Source organism: Spea bombifrons, chromosome 1 (assembly GCF_027358695.1).
Source record: "Spea bombifrons isolate aSpeBom1 chromosome 1, aSpeBom1.2.pri, whole genome shotgun sequence".
NCBI classification, from domain to species: Eukaryota; Metazoa; Chordata; class Amphibia; order Anura; family Pelobatidae; genus Spea; species Spea bombifrons.
This window is the reverse complement of record NC_071087.1, coordinates 102,528,759-102,548,285: the sequence shown is the minus strand read 5'-3', so window position 1 is coordinate 102,548,285 and position 19,527 is coordinate 102,528,759. Positions and strand designations below refer to the sequence as shown.

Genomic DNA, 19,527 nt, shown 5'->3' with positions numbered 1-19,527 from the left:
ATGTGTACATATTAAGTACACCCTTACGGCTACCATAGACATTAAGATACTAAGTAGCAAACGTGTGCTGTTAATCTAATGCCCTTGATTAATTGATCATCAGCAAGTGTCACCACCTCTATAAAAGCCAAAGTTTTAGCAGTTTGCTGGTCTGGAGCATTCTGGTGTGTGTTAACACAATGCCAAGGAGGAAAGACATCAGCAATGATCTTTGAGAAGCAATTGTTGCTGTCCATCAATCTGGTAACGGATATAAGGCCATTTCCAAACAATTTCAACAAGCCTATCATTCTACAGGAAGAAAGATTATTCGAAAATGGAAAACATTCAAGACGGTTGCCGCTCTTCACAGGAGTGGGCGTCACCCCGAGGGTCAGACAATGCAATGCACAGAGAAATAGCAAAAAAAAAAAAAAACCCACCAAGAGTTACATACTCTACAGGACTCAGTTAGCATGTTAAATTAGAAAAAGACTGTACAAATTTGTTTGGAGGGATTGACAAGGGAAAGTCTGTTCTCTCTAAAAGAAGATGGCAGCATGGCTTAAGTTTGCAAAGTTGCATTTCAATAAAGTGCGAGACTTCCAGAACAATGTCCTTTGGACATAATGCACAGGACCACGTTTGGCAAAAAACAAACTTAGTATATAAGCAAACAGGACCTGGGAACCTTGCAGTCATTGATCCGACCATGAATTCATCTGTATACCAAAGTATTCTAGCGTCAAATGTGAGGCTATCTCTCTGACAGCTAATGCTTGGCTGAAATTAGGTTTTGCAACAAGACAATAATAATCCCAAACACACCAACAAATCTACAACAGAATAGCTGAAAGAAATTAATCCAGGTGTTACAATGGCCCAGTCAAAGTCCAGACCTCAACCCAATTGAAATGCTGTGGTGGGACCTTAAGAAAGCTGTGCGTAAACAAATGCCCACAATCCTCAATGAAATGAAGCAACGTTGCAAAGAAGAGTGGGCCAAAATTCCTCCACAACAATGTGAGAGACAGAAAACAATTACAGTTATGGCTGCTAAAGGTGGTTCTACAAGCTGTTGAATTGTTAGGTCTACTTGGTTTTCACACATGGCTTCACCATTTTGGCTTTTTTTGTTGATTAAATCATAACATGGTGTAATATGTCATGTGGTGTTCATCTGAGGTTGTATTTTAGCAGGTCTAAAAATTAGGTAAGAATTCAAAGAGGGTGAGCAGGGTTTTTGTGTGTGTGTGTGTGTGTGTGGTATATACATTATAACATTTATCAAAAAAGCATAACTACGTCTCTCATAGATTAAGATTTTAGACTTTTATGTTGCATAGCCATAAAGTTTGGATGCTTGCAGTAACTTTTATCTGAGCCGTACTTTGTCGGCTCCTGGGAATCGTCAGACCTTGTCCTACATAATGTTATTGAGAATGCGTGTATATGATAAATGCAGACAAGAATTTTTTAATTTTTTTTTGGATCCTAGTGTCATTAGTATAAGAGGACTTGGATAGTTGTACCCTGATGTGATTGCATATGGAGCTATATCTGTACAAGATTATACAGTGGTCTTAAATGTAATGTATAGGTTGAATAAAATTCAGTCTTGTTCACACTGTTTATAATTGTAATGCATACTGTGAGAGCTGGAGAGTTCATGCTACAAATGTCTACAACTTATTCATCACATTTTCCCTTGAATATTTAAATTATGTATGAAAATCTGTTTTTATAAGGAATAATGAGGAGTAAGTATAACACATCACATATTGATGAGCCTCCATCTTAATGTACTTTTAATGAAACGTGACTTGAGACCCAATACAATTACTTAGATTTAGAGCTGAAACAACGAATCGATAAAATCGATAATAATCGATAACGGAAATCATCGATAACGATTTCCGTTATCGATTAATCGAGTGATCAATTCGTTGTTGGAGCACTCGGCTCCTTTTACTTACCTCCGCGAGCGTTCCCCGCTTCTGCTACACGTTCTGCAGTCTCCGCCTTCTAGCTACGTGACGGATGTGACGCGTTCCGGAGGTAAGTATTCTTCATGTCTATGTGCACGGATCGCACAGAGCCACTCGCACAGAGCGAATCGCTCTGTGCGAATGGAGCCACTCGCACAGAGCGGTTCGCTCTGTGCGAGTGGCTCCACTCGCACAGAGCGGTTCGCTCTGTGCGAGTGGCTCCACTCGCACAGAGCGGTTCGCTCTGTGCGAGTGGCTCCATTCGCACAGAGCGGTTCGCTCTGTGCGAGTGGCTCCATTCGCACAGAGCGGTTCGCTCTGTGCGAGTGGCTCCATTCGCACAGAGCGGTTCGCTCTGTGCGAGTGGCTCCATTCGCACAGAGCGGTTCGCTCTGTGCGAGTGGCTCCATTCGCACAGAGCGGTTCGCTCTGTGCGAGTGGCTCCATTCGCACAGAGCGGTTCGCTCTGTGCGAGTGGCTCCATTCGCACAGAGCGGTTCGCTCTGTGCGAGTGGCTCCATTCGCACAGAGCGGTTCGCTCTGTGCGAGTGGCTCCATTCGCACAGAGCGGTTCGTGAGTGTGGGTGCAGGGCAGAGTGGGGGTGGGGGTGCAGGGCAGAGTGGGGGTGGGGGGTGCAGGGCAGGAGACTGGGTGCAGGGCAGAGTGGGGGTGGGGATGCAGGGTGTGAGTGTGGGTGCAGAGCAGAGTGGGAGACTGGGTGCAGGGCAGAGTGGGGGTGGGGATGCAGGGCAGGGTGTGAGTGTGGGTGCAGGGCAGAGTGGGTGCAGGGCAGAGTGTGAGTGTGGGGGCAGGGCAGAATGTGGGGGCAGGGCTGGGTGCAGGGCAGAGTTAGAGACTGGGTGCAGGGGCACAGTGCAAAGTGCTGGGTGCAAAGTGCCAGTGCTGGGTGCAAAGTGCCAGGGCTGGGTGCAAAGTGCTGGGTGCAAAGTGCCAGGGCTGGGTGCAAAGTGCAAAGTGCTGGTGCAAAGTGCTGAATGCTGGGTGCAAAGTGCTGAATGCAAAGTGCCAGGGCTGGGGCAAAGTGCTGGGTGCAAAGTGCTGGGTGCAAAGTGCCAGGGCTGGGTGCAAAGTGCTGGGTGCAAAGTGCTGGGTGCAAAGTGCAAAGTGCTGGGGCAAAGTTTCTTGAACAGTAATAGTCCACCTCTTTTCAGAATGTTTGGGGTTATTTTGTTTCATAAATATTGTGTTTGGGTTCTTGTACTTTGAAAATATTGTTTTTTATTACATCATAACAAAATAAGAATGTTAATGTAAATTTTAAGTTGTTTTTTAACATCCAGTTCATTAAATTCTTTTAAATAAACGAAAAATTTGCATATTGTTTTTTTTTATCCGATTAATCGATTAATCGAAAAAATAATCGGCCGATTAATCGATTATTAAAATAATCGTTAGTTGCAGCCCTACTTAGATTCATTGTTTTCAGCTGAAATTTAGCATCCTTTTACAGTACTTTACAAGACGTTGATGCCCTATTAGCATTAGCATTAGCATTAGCAAAGGTTAAGGTGCTATCTAAAATGTAAGTAGCTCTTGGTTTACCAGACAATTTAAAGAGACAAATGTGCATACTCTGTGAAACATATAAAGAGCAAAACGTAAAATTGGCTAATTTTGTGTTGTTGATCCAGGACAAGCCAAAGTCATCTAAAAAGCAGCAAGGCTTGCCGGGCAGTTACTGAACGGAATATTCTGTCTCCTGTGTCGTCCATTAGCCCCCGTGTAAAATCCTTATCGTTGTAAATGGCGGTGTAGTAATCATAGGTTTGCACTGACCTGTGGACTTTACAAGACCGAAGTTAATGAATACATGCTAATCTAGACCGCCGCAAGCAGTGAATAAACTTTCACTTAAAGACCTATTTTACTTGTTCACTGCCGTCCTTCAATTAGTTATGTTGATGCTATATGATACTGCTAACATTAGAAGGAAAAAAAAGTCTTCCCCTGCAAGGTGGAATATAGCAGTGTTTGGCCGCCTTTTATTCTAGAAGTAGAAAAGGTTGAAGAAATCCGGACATTTTGCAAACATGAGAACATTAGAATTGCTGGAATGTTTAGGTAATGTGCACCAGGCGTCATAAGATGGATCTCTGTAGAAGGGTAATCTGGGGATGGGCAGCTACATACTTTGTGAAGGACATTTGACCCCATAAGCAACAATGACCTCCATAAGCCTTGTCGTGGTGGACACCTGGTAACTTCATGTTCATGTTGTATTAGCTAGTATTTGGGTTTAATACTGTGAAAATTGGACCCTGAAACAGCCATTGTTTGCTTGGTCAATCCTGGTGGGTGTGACCGCTCCTTTAAAAGACAACCGTTTCTTAATAAAGAACCAAATCAGAATGATGATTTGTAGTGTGTGAAATGTACAGGTTTGAGTCATTGCTAATGCAAGTGTTATCTGCGCTCGCCCACGCTACATTTCTCTCCCTTGGTCTCATGCTATATCAAGGGTCAGAAAGGACAGTTGATAATAACGGATAAGTAATGTACCTTACCTATGCCTTATCTGTATATAATTGACTTATGTATTGTGTATTTCTCTTAAATAAGAAAAAACACTATTGACTGATATTAACTGATATTGGGCCACAATAACAAGCAGTCGAGTGCTGGACAAACCTTTTGCTAAAAACATGCAGTTGTGGCCCTGGTAGGTGCACATTTCTGTTTAAAGGAACGGTGATGTCAAATTTCTATAGCACTGTTCTATTCGGTAGAGCTGTACAATGGTTACACAAGATATAACACACAGCACATAACATAATGATATGCACTTAAAGAAATTAGGTAAGGAAGACCCATTCCAAATCGGCTTACATTCTACAATTATATACAATTTTTACACGGATGACATTTGGGCGCATGCATTATCGCCCCTTTTTTATGTGTATTTGTAATATATCTGGCTCAATTTGCCCCCCACTTCGGTCCTAAAGGCAAGAATAACCATGTTACATGGGTCTGGTATGACATTTCATGTACGCTCAGCACAGATATGGCGATGTAGATTGATGTATAATTAGTGTATTAAATGTGTTTCTGCGTATTACGTCGGTCTGAACTGGAACTTTCTACTTGTCACAATGACAAAATATGTGCCAAAAAGGATAGATGATGGAGTTTTTTATATTTATTTTTTTAAACCTCTGCATGGAATGTCCTTTAAGTAATGTGCTTAAATACACTTGCCACTGATCCTGCAACGTTCTGAGCTGTATATCTTGCAAAGTGGTTGTTCCTGGCTGTTTCACTTGGAATGCACTTTTACGTAAAAGACTGACCCTTGAACAGACAGTTGCGCTTGAAATGTAAGTTCTTCTTATGAAATATCACGTGAAGTGTGTGTGTATATATAATACGTATATTATTTATTGTTTTATATAGCGCCATCTTTTTTTAGATGCGAGTTCTCTGGTTATTTTTCATGTGATCCTTCAAACACTGTAGACATAAATTGCTTTACACACTGGTCAAACAGAAGCAAAAAAATCCGAACTTTGGGAGTTGTGATCCATCTTCAGCCTGATTTGCGATGGTTAACATCCCTGATCTGCATTAACAAATAGACACAAACACATTACGTGTTTAGCATTAATAAAGATTTTGCGTCGTCATATTTGCTGGACTCTGTTTGCAGTGTGTGTGTCTGTCTGTATATTTTGGCGAATATGCATACAATTTTGCATCCGTTTAAAGGCTAAGAGTAAGACAAAATATTTGTCAAACAATTGAACTGAGGTTCACATCCTCATTCCAGGCAGGATTTGTTAATGGCAATAGAAACTCAAACACTCTTATTTACAATGCCATACAAATTTATACAAATCAAGCGAAGGGAAGACAAAAATAAGTGATAAGGGGAAATGTGCGTAATTTGGTCTCTGATATTGCTACCTAAATTTCTTGCGTCTTCCCACACCTTTTACATTTTATATTGTGAGTTATATGGTTGTATACTGTTGGCAGACATACAAATTGTTAAATGTGCTCTCCTAAATATGCAAATGTTTGCCGTTGTTGGGATAAAAGTCATATGAATGTCCTAAGGGACATTATAATCCTCTCTCTGTCTGAAGATGTAAGGCGCGCGTATCACTTCGTACTGCTCTCTTAGAGTGGGATTTATGGCATAAACTTGCGAGCAGGGGGACCTCTTTACACAACATATTGTATTTTCTGTATATTTGAGTTAGTGATACCCCTGCGTACCATAGAGAGCTTGGCTTAATGTGTTGGTTCTATGTACATAAATCCTGATAAAATCACAATGGGGTCAGAGTAGGTCATGAGCTTTACTTCTTCTTAATGTAGTTAATGAACTTCAATTTGACTAAAATACAAGTATCCACAACTCTTTGCCATGATGTAAACTACCTCCTTTTAAGTTGTCAGGCCTAGTTAAAGATGCTTTAAACACAATGGATACTAGACATGCTCTTTCCCTACATTCTCTGCTGACCACTTCTGCTTTCGCATCTTCTTGTTCATCTTCTTGTTCATCTTCTTGTTCATCTTCTCTCCTCTTTTATCTTCTCTCTTCTCTCTTCGTCCAGGGACATAACCTGGTTTAAATTTATGCCAAATAGCAATGCCCCTCCAATCCAGAGAGAGGACGTCACCAAAAGGGCCACAATTTTAGAGGAAGTTCATCTTAGGGCAAAATGACGTCATGTCAGTGATGTCCTCTACCCTGATCGGAGGAAGAGCCACTGTTTTGGCCAGGGTATGTGCCCGGAGATAAAGAGGATAGAAGATGATGCAGAGGTGTTGGGAAGACATTAAGAGGGTGTACGTGAAAAGGTCCCAGATTTTTCAGAGTATCGTCCACTTTGTTGGTGGTCCAGCCTCATTTTTGTGGCTTTGCACAAATCACCGAATGTTCCAAAATTCTGTAAATTTTCATTTTGTACGAAGCAAAATGCACAAGTCTAATTGATATAATGCTTTAGTAAAACTCTCCTATAAACTTCTTATGATCCTGAAGACAGGGGTATGAATGTAAGAGAAACTTATGGTTTTAAAATCAGAACCTGTAAGCCCACCTTGTTCCATCACCAAGCCAGGAGGGACTGTGAAGCTGTACTCCCTTGTTCGCATTTCCTTTTAATTCTGTAACTGAGACATTCAGAGTTTTTATAGCGACCAGTAACACATTGCATTATGTTACAGTCACCTCTAAGTGGGCAGATTTATATTTACATGTACTCCAGTACTACCTGGGAAATAAAAGGTAGCCATCGGTGTCCGCATAAACATGCTTAGGTGTCAACTGAGCGTTTAGTTTCTAAGAATAATCTTCTGAGGTTTCCTATGATCTCTGGTGATTGTTTATCACCAGTTTCATCTCTCTAATATCACTGTGTGTTTTATTATGGTGACGCTATGAACAAGTTCCTTTGCTTGCAAATTGTATTCTTAAATGCGACAATGGATGGCTGAGCTAGAAACATTTAATGTTATAGATTGAAGTGTAATATTTTAAATGTGATGTGCCAACTAGACAAAACATTACCTGGGTGCTGTAGCTTGCTAAGAAAATAAACCTAAGCCGCTCTGTCACTCTATACTTTCCTGAATAGCTTTAATCCCCTAAAACCAAAACAAACACAAAGAAGCTTTTGCCGCTGCTATAGCCACAGAGCCTCTCTAACCATCGGGGCTCTATGTGCCCTATTATCACAAACTCATTTTAAAGGAACAGTTTTTTTTTTTTTTTTTTTTTTTTTTGGAATATGATATTAATGAAACAGTTGGCTGCACATTTACGGTATATCATGGATTATAATATACACAGACGTCAAATGTGGTGTTACAGCCACGTGTCGTCACAAGTTTAAGCGTCTCTCCTATGCACCCTGATAAATGCACTAGATCGTAAACGCTGAAGAGGATTCTTATTTTGTGAATTAGTGTGTTTTTATTTATTTTTTCCCCTCTTTTTATCCGGTTTATGTGCAGGATGCTTTGTAGCCACTGAGGGGTTAAAGCCTAATCTTTTTGCACTACTGCTTATTTTTTGTAGCCCAAAAAAGACACATGGCACAGGAATTTCAATATTTATATTAAAAAAAATATATATATATATGTAATATATATTTTGAATGTATTGAAATTCCTGTGCTTTCTTTGTGGTTTTATTTTAGAGGCTTGACCATTTGATTTGACTGGGCAACCCTTAAAAACCATGCCCGTTTAATGACATCCTTTCACCTCGGGCAAACAGACGGTTAACTGTTTTGACGCCCATATGTATAAAACGTTGTATAGCTCATGTTTACAACCTATTCTTGCTCAGTGGTTCTCGTGTGTCTTTTAAATGTGAATTTGATTAGAGTGTCAATATGGTAAATCCCTCCAATAAAATAGTTGGAATTCTTGAGCTTCTGGTTGGTTGTGACAGCGATGCGGCCGTGGCTATATGCAGCCAGGTGAAAAGCTTCTAGTGAGTCATTTGCAGCTCAATCTATTTGTCCTTTTTTTATTTTTATTTACAAACGAGCTATCAATACCGCCGCATTCTCACCATGCAAATCCAGCCAAAGCGTTATGCTAAGATCTGCCCTCTGCACACAGTGTCACAAACACCAGACTGAACATATAGTGCGTATAACAATGTAAATCATTTAAACTAAATATTTAACCATGTAAATACCTGGCGTGGAGCCATCAACGTTCCAACAACCTTGGACAATAATCTTTTGGAACCATGGATGCTTTACAAGATACTTGATGACGGAAATCAAAAGTCTAGGGGCAGTGGACAGCCGTAATAGACCCTATTCCATTTTAATTTTTTGTGTGCACACAATTGATAAAATAGTCATGGCATGATTGAAGGGTCTTTTCATTTCTTTTGTATTCTTTTGCGTGTCCATATTGAGATCTATCAGTAAATTTGAATATTTCTACCATACATTATAAAATGCCAAATACACAGTGCCAGCTTACTCCGTGTTGCAGGATTCACTTCCTCTTTAGTGTATAGTCCTAAAAAAATTATTTAAAATTAAGATCTATACATTCTTCATGATAAATTAAAGCCTTCGCTTCTGTGAGCAGAAATGTTTATTTTTTTGTTAGCAATTGTCGGCATTCTTTGGTTTACCAACGAATTAAAGCTAAAGGTATTGACTTCTAGGAATTAATCTAGATTTAGATTTGAAATTGTGATTAAAATTATGTAACTGCTTTATATCTTTGTGTCCCATGTTATCGGATTTACAGAGTTACGGGGGAATTGAGTTCTCTGAATCTAACCCCCCCCCTTGTTAGACCCCCATAAGGATGGAGCAACTAAACACATCTCCTGCAGGATAATAGCCAGGACCTGTGCAGCTTTTAAAATCCCCCTTTATTTTGTTACGGTAAGAAAGGCGTTTTCCATATGTTAAACATGTGAGGAACATATCTGGGAACTCTCTGGGTTTTGCCGGGACGCTCCGGAAGAAGGGCTTCTTCTCCGTGTCGACACCCAAATACTCCGGGATGCAGAAGCAAGATCCTGACGCCCCAATCCCCTCCCTTTTAAACGGGGGGTTTTTGCCCCAAAACATCGGCGGGCTGTCCTGGCTGTGTTCCGCAAGGGTAGACTCCGGGTAGCCGGAGCCCACAAGTTCCCAGGTATGCCATGGGTTTAAAATGAGATTGCTCCATACTGAACATGGCCTGGGCCAGATCTCCTACTCGTCATTTGGCGCACTAAATGTCTACTCAGACCGCACTGTTCATCAGCTGGACAACTCCTAGCACCAAACTTTACAAACTTTTTAGTATGGGCAGCTAGTCTTTTGGGTCTAAGTAATTAAGATTGGGGTCCTTCTTTTGACTTGCAAATCCTTAGTCCTCATCTAGATGCATGAAAGAAGAGTCTGAACGTTGTGTGACCCTATGGAGGCTTTATTGGAAGCAACGTCACTAGTGCTACTGCTTTGACCTTGTACATTTTCCATGTGGTTTTTAACAAATCGTGTGGGTGTATTTATGGTAATTGGAGGGTTACTCTTAATCTTTGTTTAGTTTTTCAAAGTAAGTTTTTTTGGATCACCTTTCTCACGCAGGCTCTGCCTTGTTATGACTGTGCAACATCTCCAAGTTTCTCTGTAAACTTAAGCCAGATGAAGCAACAAAGCATAGATTTGGTTTAAAGTTGCACGAAAGCCTGTAGCCAAGGGAGGTAATACCACTTAAGTGTCTTGCGTTAGTTGTTTGGGGTTCTGTAGTATGTAAAGCGGCTGTTCGGGTGAGTTCTCCTTTCTGTATTCACCTGCTTCTCTGCGTCCTTCTCTCCCCCCCCCCCATTAAGATGTTTATGCGTAACAGGTTAAACTTGCTGCAAGCCAGCATACTACGTAATAATTAAAGCTGTGCTTACGGTAAGACTTAGTTGAACAAATATACTCATTAGGACGCATCACTTATAGTGAAAGAAGTATTACAAAATAATCGTGCTGGTATTGTTTCTACATCTATAAATCCAAATAGCTAATATGTATTTATTGATACAGTCTCCTTACAGAAGAAAGGCGTGCACGCACACTAGGGACCCCTGTTTCTTCATTTTTTTTTCATGTAACTATAAGATGGTAGTAAGTGTTGGACTTGAGAGCAAATCTGGGCCCCCACTTTTCCCCTCCATTTGTCCTTTTTAGTAGCAGATCTTGGCTCTTCTTGTCTAGCAGATACTAGGACATTCTGAATAAGTCAATGTAAATACGTATTGCTGAATACGACAAACATTTGAATGTCAGAAGCTGAAATATGGAGGCTAGGACATTTTCTTTCTTTTCTCTCTTTCTCTAAAAAAAAAAAAAAAAAAAAAAAAAATGGTGTTGGTTGCCATTGCAACAAGCAAGCATAGTGCACCTGATTGCACCGATTGCTCTATAGACAGATGGCAAGAAGCTGCTGATTGGTAACAGGCTGGTTAGGAGGGTTCTCTTCTCCCCGGTGGGAGCCTCCATTCGAATAAATTAGAGAAAGCATTTTTAGCAATCTCTAAAAGCGACTGCTTGGTTCAGGGGGCAGAATGCTGCTACGTAGGAGATGCCTAGCTAGCGTGCAGAGGCCCGTTTACCTGCTACTTATCTACTACCTATTCAGGTGATTAGGATACAATGTCTGTGAAGGGCTGACATAACAGTGTTTTCACTCATGTGGCGACATGTCGTATACCGGTTTGGTTCACCAGTTCCATTACCACAAAACCAATAACATTCGTTATATTATATGGAAGCAGTAAACTCTACGCAAGTCCAAAAAAAAGAGGAAAATGCAAAAGAAATAGATATTCCAATAGAAATTCTCATGAGAATTTCTAACTTACCATTTTTCTCCAAGTTAGTCCAATGATAAGTTGCCAGAGCATTTTGCTGCTTGTGTTTGTGTGTATTATCATGTGTGGCCTTGGAGTCTGGCCTTGGTCCTCAATTTTCCTTGTGTAAAAGTAGAATTCTGACCAACCGAACGAAGGGAAAAATTGAGTTCAGTATAAAGCAAGGACCTTCTGTAATTAATATCAACTGTAAGCTCATTCCAAGAGGCTGCTTGCTTTGCTCATTATGGAATATGAAGGAGCTATGTAAATCAATAAATAACAATAATACTCTTTTAAAATTAAAATTAGGTCTTGACTGGTAGAGAGACCAGCAGACATGTTTTGAGTGAATGGTGACCCTTTTTTAAGATTTCTCTTTAGCAAGTTGACTTCGTGTAGCTTGCTAAACATGTGCTATGAATCCAAAGACTGCAACTCCGTACTGTTACGTGCTGTAAAGCTATCCTTGGACAGTCTGTGCCCGCAGCGGTCGGAGGGGACTCTGTTTAGGAGACCTCTGGGGAAAAGCCAGCAAGGAAAGCAAGTCCTCAAAGTGCTCTGTGAACCTAGCAGCCTAGCATCTGTTGGCATGGAAGTCTGACACAGGGACACTATGTTTAGCGTGCTTCAGCAAGTCCACTTCTTACACTGAATCTGCATGTTCTTGTGGTTATTGTTTTGTAACTCTAGTAATTTTATGACATTGTGTAAAACAAGCGCAACAATATTTTCTTTTGAAGGTTGTTTCAGCAGAGCCTCGATGTAATGAACTTGCTATTATATCCTTAAACAATATTTTCATGAAAGATGAAAGACTTTTTTTTTTTGCACCGTGAGCCATTAGCTTGATCTTGTGATCATTTTGAAATTTTATGAGTTTCATATATTTTTAATATATAATATAATCAAATGGCCGTTCCTTTAGGATGTATATCAAGTCATATTCTGTCCACCCGTTTTCCTGTCTGCTTCCGCAGCATCCCACTCATTAAAGCCCCTTCACTAAAGCATGCTTAAAATATTCTCAGTTCATGTTGGTATGCGTGCTATATTACACTGATAAATTACGCCTAAAAAGTATGATAAATAACTAATTGGTTTATGTGTAACCTCCTGCTGAATTAGGCAAAACTGTTGTTTTTTTTTTAAATTGTTGGATTTTTAAACTGTTGGGTGATGCCACTGGTACAAGATTCTTTCCTCCAGAAAATGTATATCATTTATCCCTTTAATTCTGCGGTTGATAGGCAGATCTTTGCATGGCATATATTTGAGATACACCTAGGTGAAATTCCTGTGGCACATTTATTGTGTTAAAAATGACACTTATTTACCGGTCATACATTTTCAGTTGTTTCATTTTATTGATTTGCTGGGTAGCCTAACATGACATTTCCAGGTTTGAAAAAGCAATTTCCCATCCCTTGTTTACTCTACCCAGCCCAAAAAAGAATGAGGTCTAAGGAGACCTTGGTATACAGGCCTAATTATTAATCTCACTTCGGCCCTTGCCATTAGATTGAGTTGTCGGCACACGTGACTCTTAAGACATATTATGCCATATTAGTCTTGAAAGTGTCATGCAGCCATTTTTAAGGCTTTGTAGTTCTACCAAGCCACTGTTAGTCATATAAACTGAATGAAAAAGATTTGGACAGTTGTAAATGTTTCCAGGGGTGGCCTTCCTGACGAAATATCTAAAAGAACTAGGTGCACGGTCACGCATGACCCTAAAACAGCAAGAGATCTCGCCTCAGCTATGTCGGAGTTCTTGACTCCACAGCGTAGAGATGGTCTCCAAGAACATGAATATATAGAGTTTGTAGAAAAGCCCTGGGTGTTCCTCAAGAGCTTTTATGGACAGTTGAGTGAGAAGTAGCATTTTTTTGGGTGAAGTGAGGCTGATTTGTGTCTGGAAAAAACAAATACAGCATTCCATGTTAAGAGCTTTTTTTTTCTTTTGGGCAGCACATGTTTAAAGTTACTACTTCACCCTAGGATATTTGTAAACTCTATTGCTAGAGGCTCATGTGCAGTCGATCAATAGAGCGCAGGTATTATCCATAAACTATGTAAAACGTTCTGCTTGGTTTTCCAATGCAGTCTTTGCTGATGGATCATAAGAAATTAAGGAACATTTTCATTGAACGTCCTCACTATGTATTTATTGGAAACACATGTTAGAACTGCAAAAAAATAATTGAAACTAAAACAGATTGTGTAATACAAGTGACACAGATTTGATTGCTACAGGGTTTTACTTCTATAAATAGTGGCATTGTTTGATACGTGTAGGCCATGCATTTTTAAATAACTTTTTTCTTCTTCTTCTTGTAGGCACAGGAGAGAGTGGTAAGAGTACCTTTATAAAGCAGATGAGAATTATCCACGGATCTGGTTACTCTGATGAAGACCGAAGAGGATTCACAAAGCTTGTGTACCAAAACATATTCACTGCTATGCAGTCCATGATAAGGGCCATGGATACGCTGCGGATACAGTACTCCTCTGAGCAGAACATGGTAAGAAACTGTTTTTTTTTGTTTTGTTTTGGTCCCCCCCCCTATTTTTTTTTTTTTGTATTTTTTTTTCTTAACAAATAATAAGTTTACTGTTGATGAGCTGTTCTGGTGTTAATCAGGTGGGATGTGAGCATTTGGCAGTGGTGCTTTTGTGTCAAGTGACAAATTCTAAAACATTAATTCTTTGCAGACTTCATAGAGTGGATGGAATACGCTTATTCATAGAGTGGATGGAATAGTTTATTTAAACTATTTTCAGAATGTTTTAGTCACTGTCATGTAAAATGTACTCTGTCACTCCTGGGTTAATAATTCTGTGTATCATGAGGTGCAGTATGTCATGTCATCAATAACAGGAGTTAGCTTAATTTACTTTTTAAAATTATATTATTTTGCTCTTATAATATATTATATATTATATATATTATATTTATATTTGCTTGAGGCAGGCAGCCAGTCAGTCAAGAATAACCATGTGACTGGTACTGTTTGGAATCTCTCCCTGACTCCCTCTGAAATCTGCCTGGTTACATTGTACGTCGATTACAGTAGTCATGCTTTCAGGGTGTGCTGTCCGCATGTACTGTTAGAGATACACCAGCCAATATGTTTTCAATGATGTGCAACGGATTTGGGACGTCGGTAGCCGTTGTATGTCATGTTGACAGTCCCCCTCAATAAAATGTTTTACTGATTATTTTAATTAAGGTGGACATAGCAAGCCCCCTATTGCCACGGTTTTTGAAAATCACGTGAAATGTAGACGTGTTTCTTAAACCGATGTGAACAAATTGCCAGCACTTAAATGCATCTGAACGTAAAATGGGTGGTGAGAAAAAACAGTGTTACTTAGCTGACGTAAATGGATGGACTTGAAGATCAAGTGAGTGTCTGTAGGAAGAAAGAGCTAAGGCTTTATTTGCCTCACCCAGTTGTCCCTTAATATGGAGATTAAAGGGGGAGAGGAAGTTAAATCCTCTAACCATTCCATCTGAAAAATAGTTCTCTGATGTTCTTACAATAATGGTAAAATAAAATTGTAAAACTTTCCTCTGTAAGAAGTTTGGATTTAACTTCTATCTTGGGTTTTGTTTCTTCTGTGGCATTGAGTTACAGTGTGGTCTTTGCATGTTTAACTAAGCATGTCAGATGTTTATTTTAAACAAAGTCCTGCTGATCCCAAAACATCTGCCTTGTCTGCAGACATTTTATTAAAAAAAAAAAAAAATCCTTAATCACCTTGTTAAATTTCATGGATCTGGATGTCTCTGAAATCAACACAGTTGTAAAGCTGTTATTTGCTATCTCCCATACTCCATCCTAAACTGAAAAGAAAAGAAGGGAAGGGTCAGGGCAAGAAATGGACATTTATGAAGAGAACTTGGAGCATACAAGATCTGGGTTGTAGCCCATAGCAAGCTAGATTAGAACAAAGGCTCAAATTCACCATTATACATTGCATCATTGCTAGCAGACTTAATATGGTCAGCAGTCCCATCGGAGGTACAGTGGATATAAAAAGTCCACACACCCCTGTTAAAATGTTCAGGTTCTTTTGATGTTAAAGAATGAGACAAAGATAAATCATGTCAGAAGTTTTAATGTGGCCTATAACGTGAACAATTCAATTGCAGAACAAACTGAAATCCCAAAGCATGAGATTTACCACTGTATTTACCTTTTGACTGTGAGCACCGTCTGTCATGTGGCTTGGTGTCCTGACATAAGGACCTATATGCTGATAATTGTACTAAAGCAATCTCCCCTTTTACACCTCATACATGAGCAAACCTGGGAAAGCTTTGGGTTTCCCCCTGGAGACTCCGCGTGAAGCTCCTTTGCTCCGGGTCTCTTCTCTGGGTCAGGGCACTGAATCTCCGGGTCACGGGTATGACATTTAGGCATGCCTATCCCTGCTGAATTCCTCGCCGACCCCCATGGTGTTATCCATGCCCACACGCAACACAAGCTATGTCCATGTGCTTCAAGTCCCGTTCCCCGTCAGGTAACCAAAGCCAGAAAACTCCTAGGTATGTACATACCACACAAAAGGCACATTGAGCATAAACAGCATGTCCGAGATGAATATAGTCCCAACCACATACACTGCTAAACTTCGTTCTCAACATTGAGTTTATTTATTAAACACTGATAAATTGTGATTAAAGATGTCTGGCAAATGTTGATTTTAAAAGACTTTAAATTCTGTTCATCTTTTAAATAAACCATAGGCAAGATTTGTTTTATTTGTCTGGAATACCACCACTACTATATCAGATCTGACAATTTTGGAAAATGGAATAAATTACAGGCTATGTTTGCTTATTATACTCTTGGTAGATAACCATAATTCTGCAGATAAACGTTCACTTTGGCCAGAGAATACTTATTCAGCGCAGTTTGATCTATTACTATAAACAGTTTAATATTTTTTAAGCTCCCCATACAAAAAATGAGAATCTAATTCCACATAAACAAAAACATTTTGGTTGATGGCCATTGATCAGCAATTTTGTTGGTTTCGGTTCCTGTGTGTTTAAACCATCTACTGCCCTTTAACTCAGCTTAAGGGCACTTTTTTCCAGCTTGCCAACATCTGCTGCTGCCAATGCTAAGTTCTTCCAAAAGTCTGTTTTACCAACATGTCTTCGCTCCTGTCCACGGTTGGTCTTTATGTGATAACCATTGATGCTGGTATTGGTATCGGCTGCATAACACGAGTGGTATATGGGGAAAAATATTGCATTGTATTTAATACCCCTCTCCACTGCCCTTTGGGGATGTAAGTACTGTAGCCAGCCTAACAGGTGTCTGTGCCGATAGCATGGACAGGGTTTTTTCTACTTTTATCTGCAGATGTGGAGGCTGCCATTGTTATAGATCATGTGATATTGGCGACTTTCTTTATGGTGATGCTATGAACGCACTTCTTACAGACTTTCATTAGTCATAGTGCCTGGTTGGGTGAGCTGGGCAGTATGATAAGGAGTGTGGGTGTTTGTCTCGTAGATTGGGATAAGATAATAGAGCTTAGAACATATGCCAATGGCTTCATGAAAACATTATACTAGGCGGAAAACTAGAATTTAAAAAAAGAAAATAGCACAGTAGCTTTGGAAACTTTTATTTTTAATCTGATGCACATAATAAAATAATTTGGGAGTTCAGTTGATGGGAGTAATGGTATGGTAAAGGAGTATAGTCATGTGTAGGGTCGCAGTGCTAATATTTATTTTTGTTCAAAATAGGGAGAAACTCTGAATTTTTGAAAATGTACTTGAACAACAAGTTAGCCATAAAAGATGCATGTGAAAACGCAGTTCTTAAAATCATTAAAGCCCATGATATCATGTAATGGATTGGGTCCAATGGAGAGAGCACCGTTATAGTCCAAATTTTTTGGAACTGCTTTGACTATTATCCTGGCTGATGTTTCTACTTTCTCCTCATTTATGATTGTGGGTGATACATTTGTTTTCAGTGAGTACCCACTCCTCTGTTTCCCTTGTCACTCTCACTGAGAGCCTTTTTGTATATTCATTGTTGCTACCTACAGAGTGGAGTCCATGTTATAAGCAGCTCCTATGATCCTTTGCTATATACTTAAAATCAATAAAGCCCATGACATCATGTAATGGACTGGGACCAATTGAGAGCGCACCGGTATAGTCCAAATAATGCAAAAAAAATTTTTTTAAATATGAAATAACTTTCCCAGTAGATAATACAAGCAAATAACCCTCTAGCTTTCCTAAAGAAAAAATAGCGCTAATAATGTGCAAAATGATTTCTTATTTCTAGATATGTGCAAAGCATTTGTTAACCAAAAAATAACCCTTTAATGTTCGTAATGTTTTACTAAGCTGTATTGCAATACTACATAGGTCATTTATAGGTCAAAATATCACATACAAACCCTGCATTGCGAGTATAGATCAAATGAGAAATTCACAGATTAACTGAAATGCCTAGAACATGGTTTAATAAATATGCTAACCAGATCTATAATTTTTTAAATAAATAACTATGTAAGTGTATGGTGATGAGAGGGTTTGTCTTATGTGCATGTAATCATGTGCATTGTGTTGAAGTGTGTGTGTGTGTGTGTGTGTATGAATAAGGTGTCTTATCCCCCGGTCCAGAGTCTGTCAACCTGCCTCTAGGTCTGGAGTGTGGTCTTGCTCTGCGTGTCTGCTTGCACCGGATATCTGGTGCAGCGCTGACTGACAGATGCTCAGTGGATAGATCTGTGCCTCAGTTGGCACAGATCTATTTTATGACTGCAGCCGCCCATACACCCACATATACACTGCCCCCCCACACACACTGTCCTTTACAAACACATACTTGCCTGTCCCTATACACTGCCCTTACACAAGCCATATACACATGCCTGCTCATACACACATGCCTGCCAATATACAAACTTATACATTGCCCATACACACACCTGTCCTTTCACACACATATACGTCTGCCCATACTTGCATATGTATTGGTGCCTGCTCACACACACGTTCTCTCTCGCATTCTCTCCTTCTTTCATACTGGGAGCGTGAGAACTGTCACTTCAGACCTCTACTTTTGTGCTCATGGGTAGTATGCATGGCGATTCATGCGGACTGCCAGGATATGATGTCAGGGAGCACCGGAGCTTAGGTCTGAAGGGACAGACCTTGCACTCCCTTAATGTTGGGCCAGTTAAAGGGAGATCTGTGATCTCGCCAACTGGTCCTGCTCATCTGGTAATGCATCTGCATCTTCTACCTAGATATGCCCTCATGCCGACTAAGTGCAGTGCTTCCCTCGACGTGGACCCACATGCAGCGGCCTACCGGGAAATTTCTCGGTTTCACGGAAGGCCAGTCTGGCCCTGTCTTCAAAGTACTCTGAGCCAAGGACTGTTTTACAGAGCACAGTATTAGGTCGAATGTACATTTCAAGTCCAGAATAGGACCTGTCAGGAAAACTCTGTTATATGCACTAGTATCTTTTTGTTTTCAGCTGCTAAAAATATTTGCTTTATTACAACCCTTTATTGCAAAGACTTTTTTGTGCCCATTTTGCCCATGTACGGTTTCCCAGTGCCAATAGGTTCTTTCTCCAGGAAGATCAGTATTTTTGTGGCCCTTGTGCCAAAAAAACACTGAATCATGTATTGCTGGAACAAAATAATCTCTTTAAAAAAGTATCTGACTCCTTACATTGATAATGATTGTTTTTGCTTTCTGCAATATGTTCCTGCATTTTCTGGCAGGAATTATGAAGCATTACCAAGAAGAGCACGGGACGTGATGGGGTGTTGATAGGAAGGAAAAGGAAGAGACATGTTCAGCGTGTACATCCTGTATACTTTATAAAAATGTGTAATCCCTCACTATTAATGTTTCAAGGGGCCCGTGCTTCTTCCTTAATATTTCCAATCCTCAACCATGAACCCCCGAAGTGCAAATAAAACAAATTTTGATAACCATGGTTTTAAGATTGGCTTATTCTGTTATAGTGTGTGTGTGTGTGTTACTCCCTCCCCCCCGTCTGTCCTGCGACTACTTGTTGTACAGGTGTATCCAGCTGAACAGCTTTCCATCTGTTGTTGAGCTATACCTCCCACAATGCTATGGCTTAACCCTTGTGAAACAGGCTTAAATGTCTAAACCACATTACAATTCCTCTCTTTATGGCTGCCTGAATTAG

The 19,527-nt window shown here is 40.0% G+C and overlaps 1 protein-coding gene across 1 annotated transcript in view; it reads left to right on the top strand.

Moving 5' to 3' along the window:
* Positions 1-19,527, top strand: part of LOC128497037 (guanine nucleotide-binding protein subunit alpha-14) — a 57,771-nt gene that overhangs the window by 10,011 nt on the left and 28,233 nt on the right. The window contains exon 2 of the mRNA XM_053466890.1: positions 13,649-13,833. Coding sequence (XP_053322865.1) covers positions 13,649-13,833 — 185 coding nt within the window. The remainder of the gene's footprint in view (positions 1-13,648; positions 13,834-19,527) is intronic.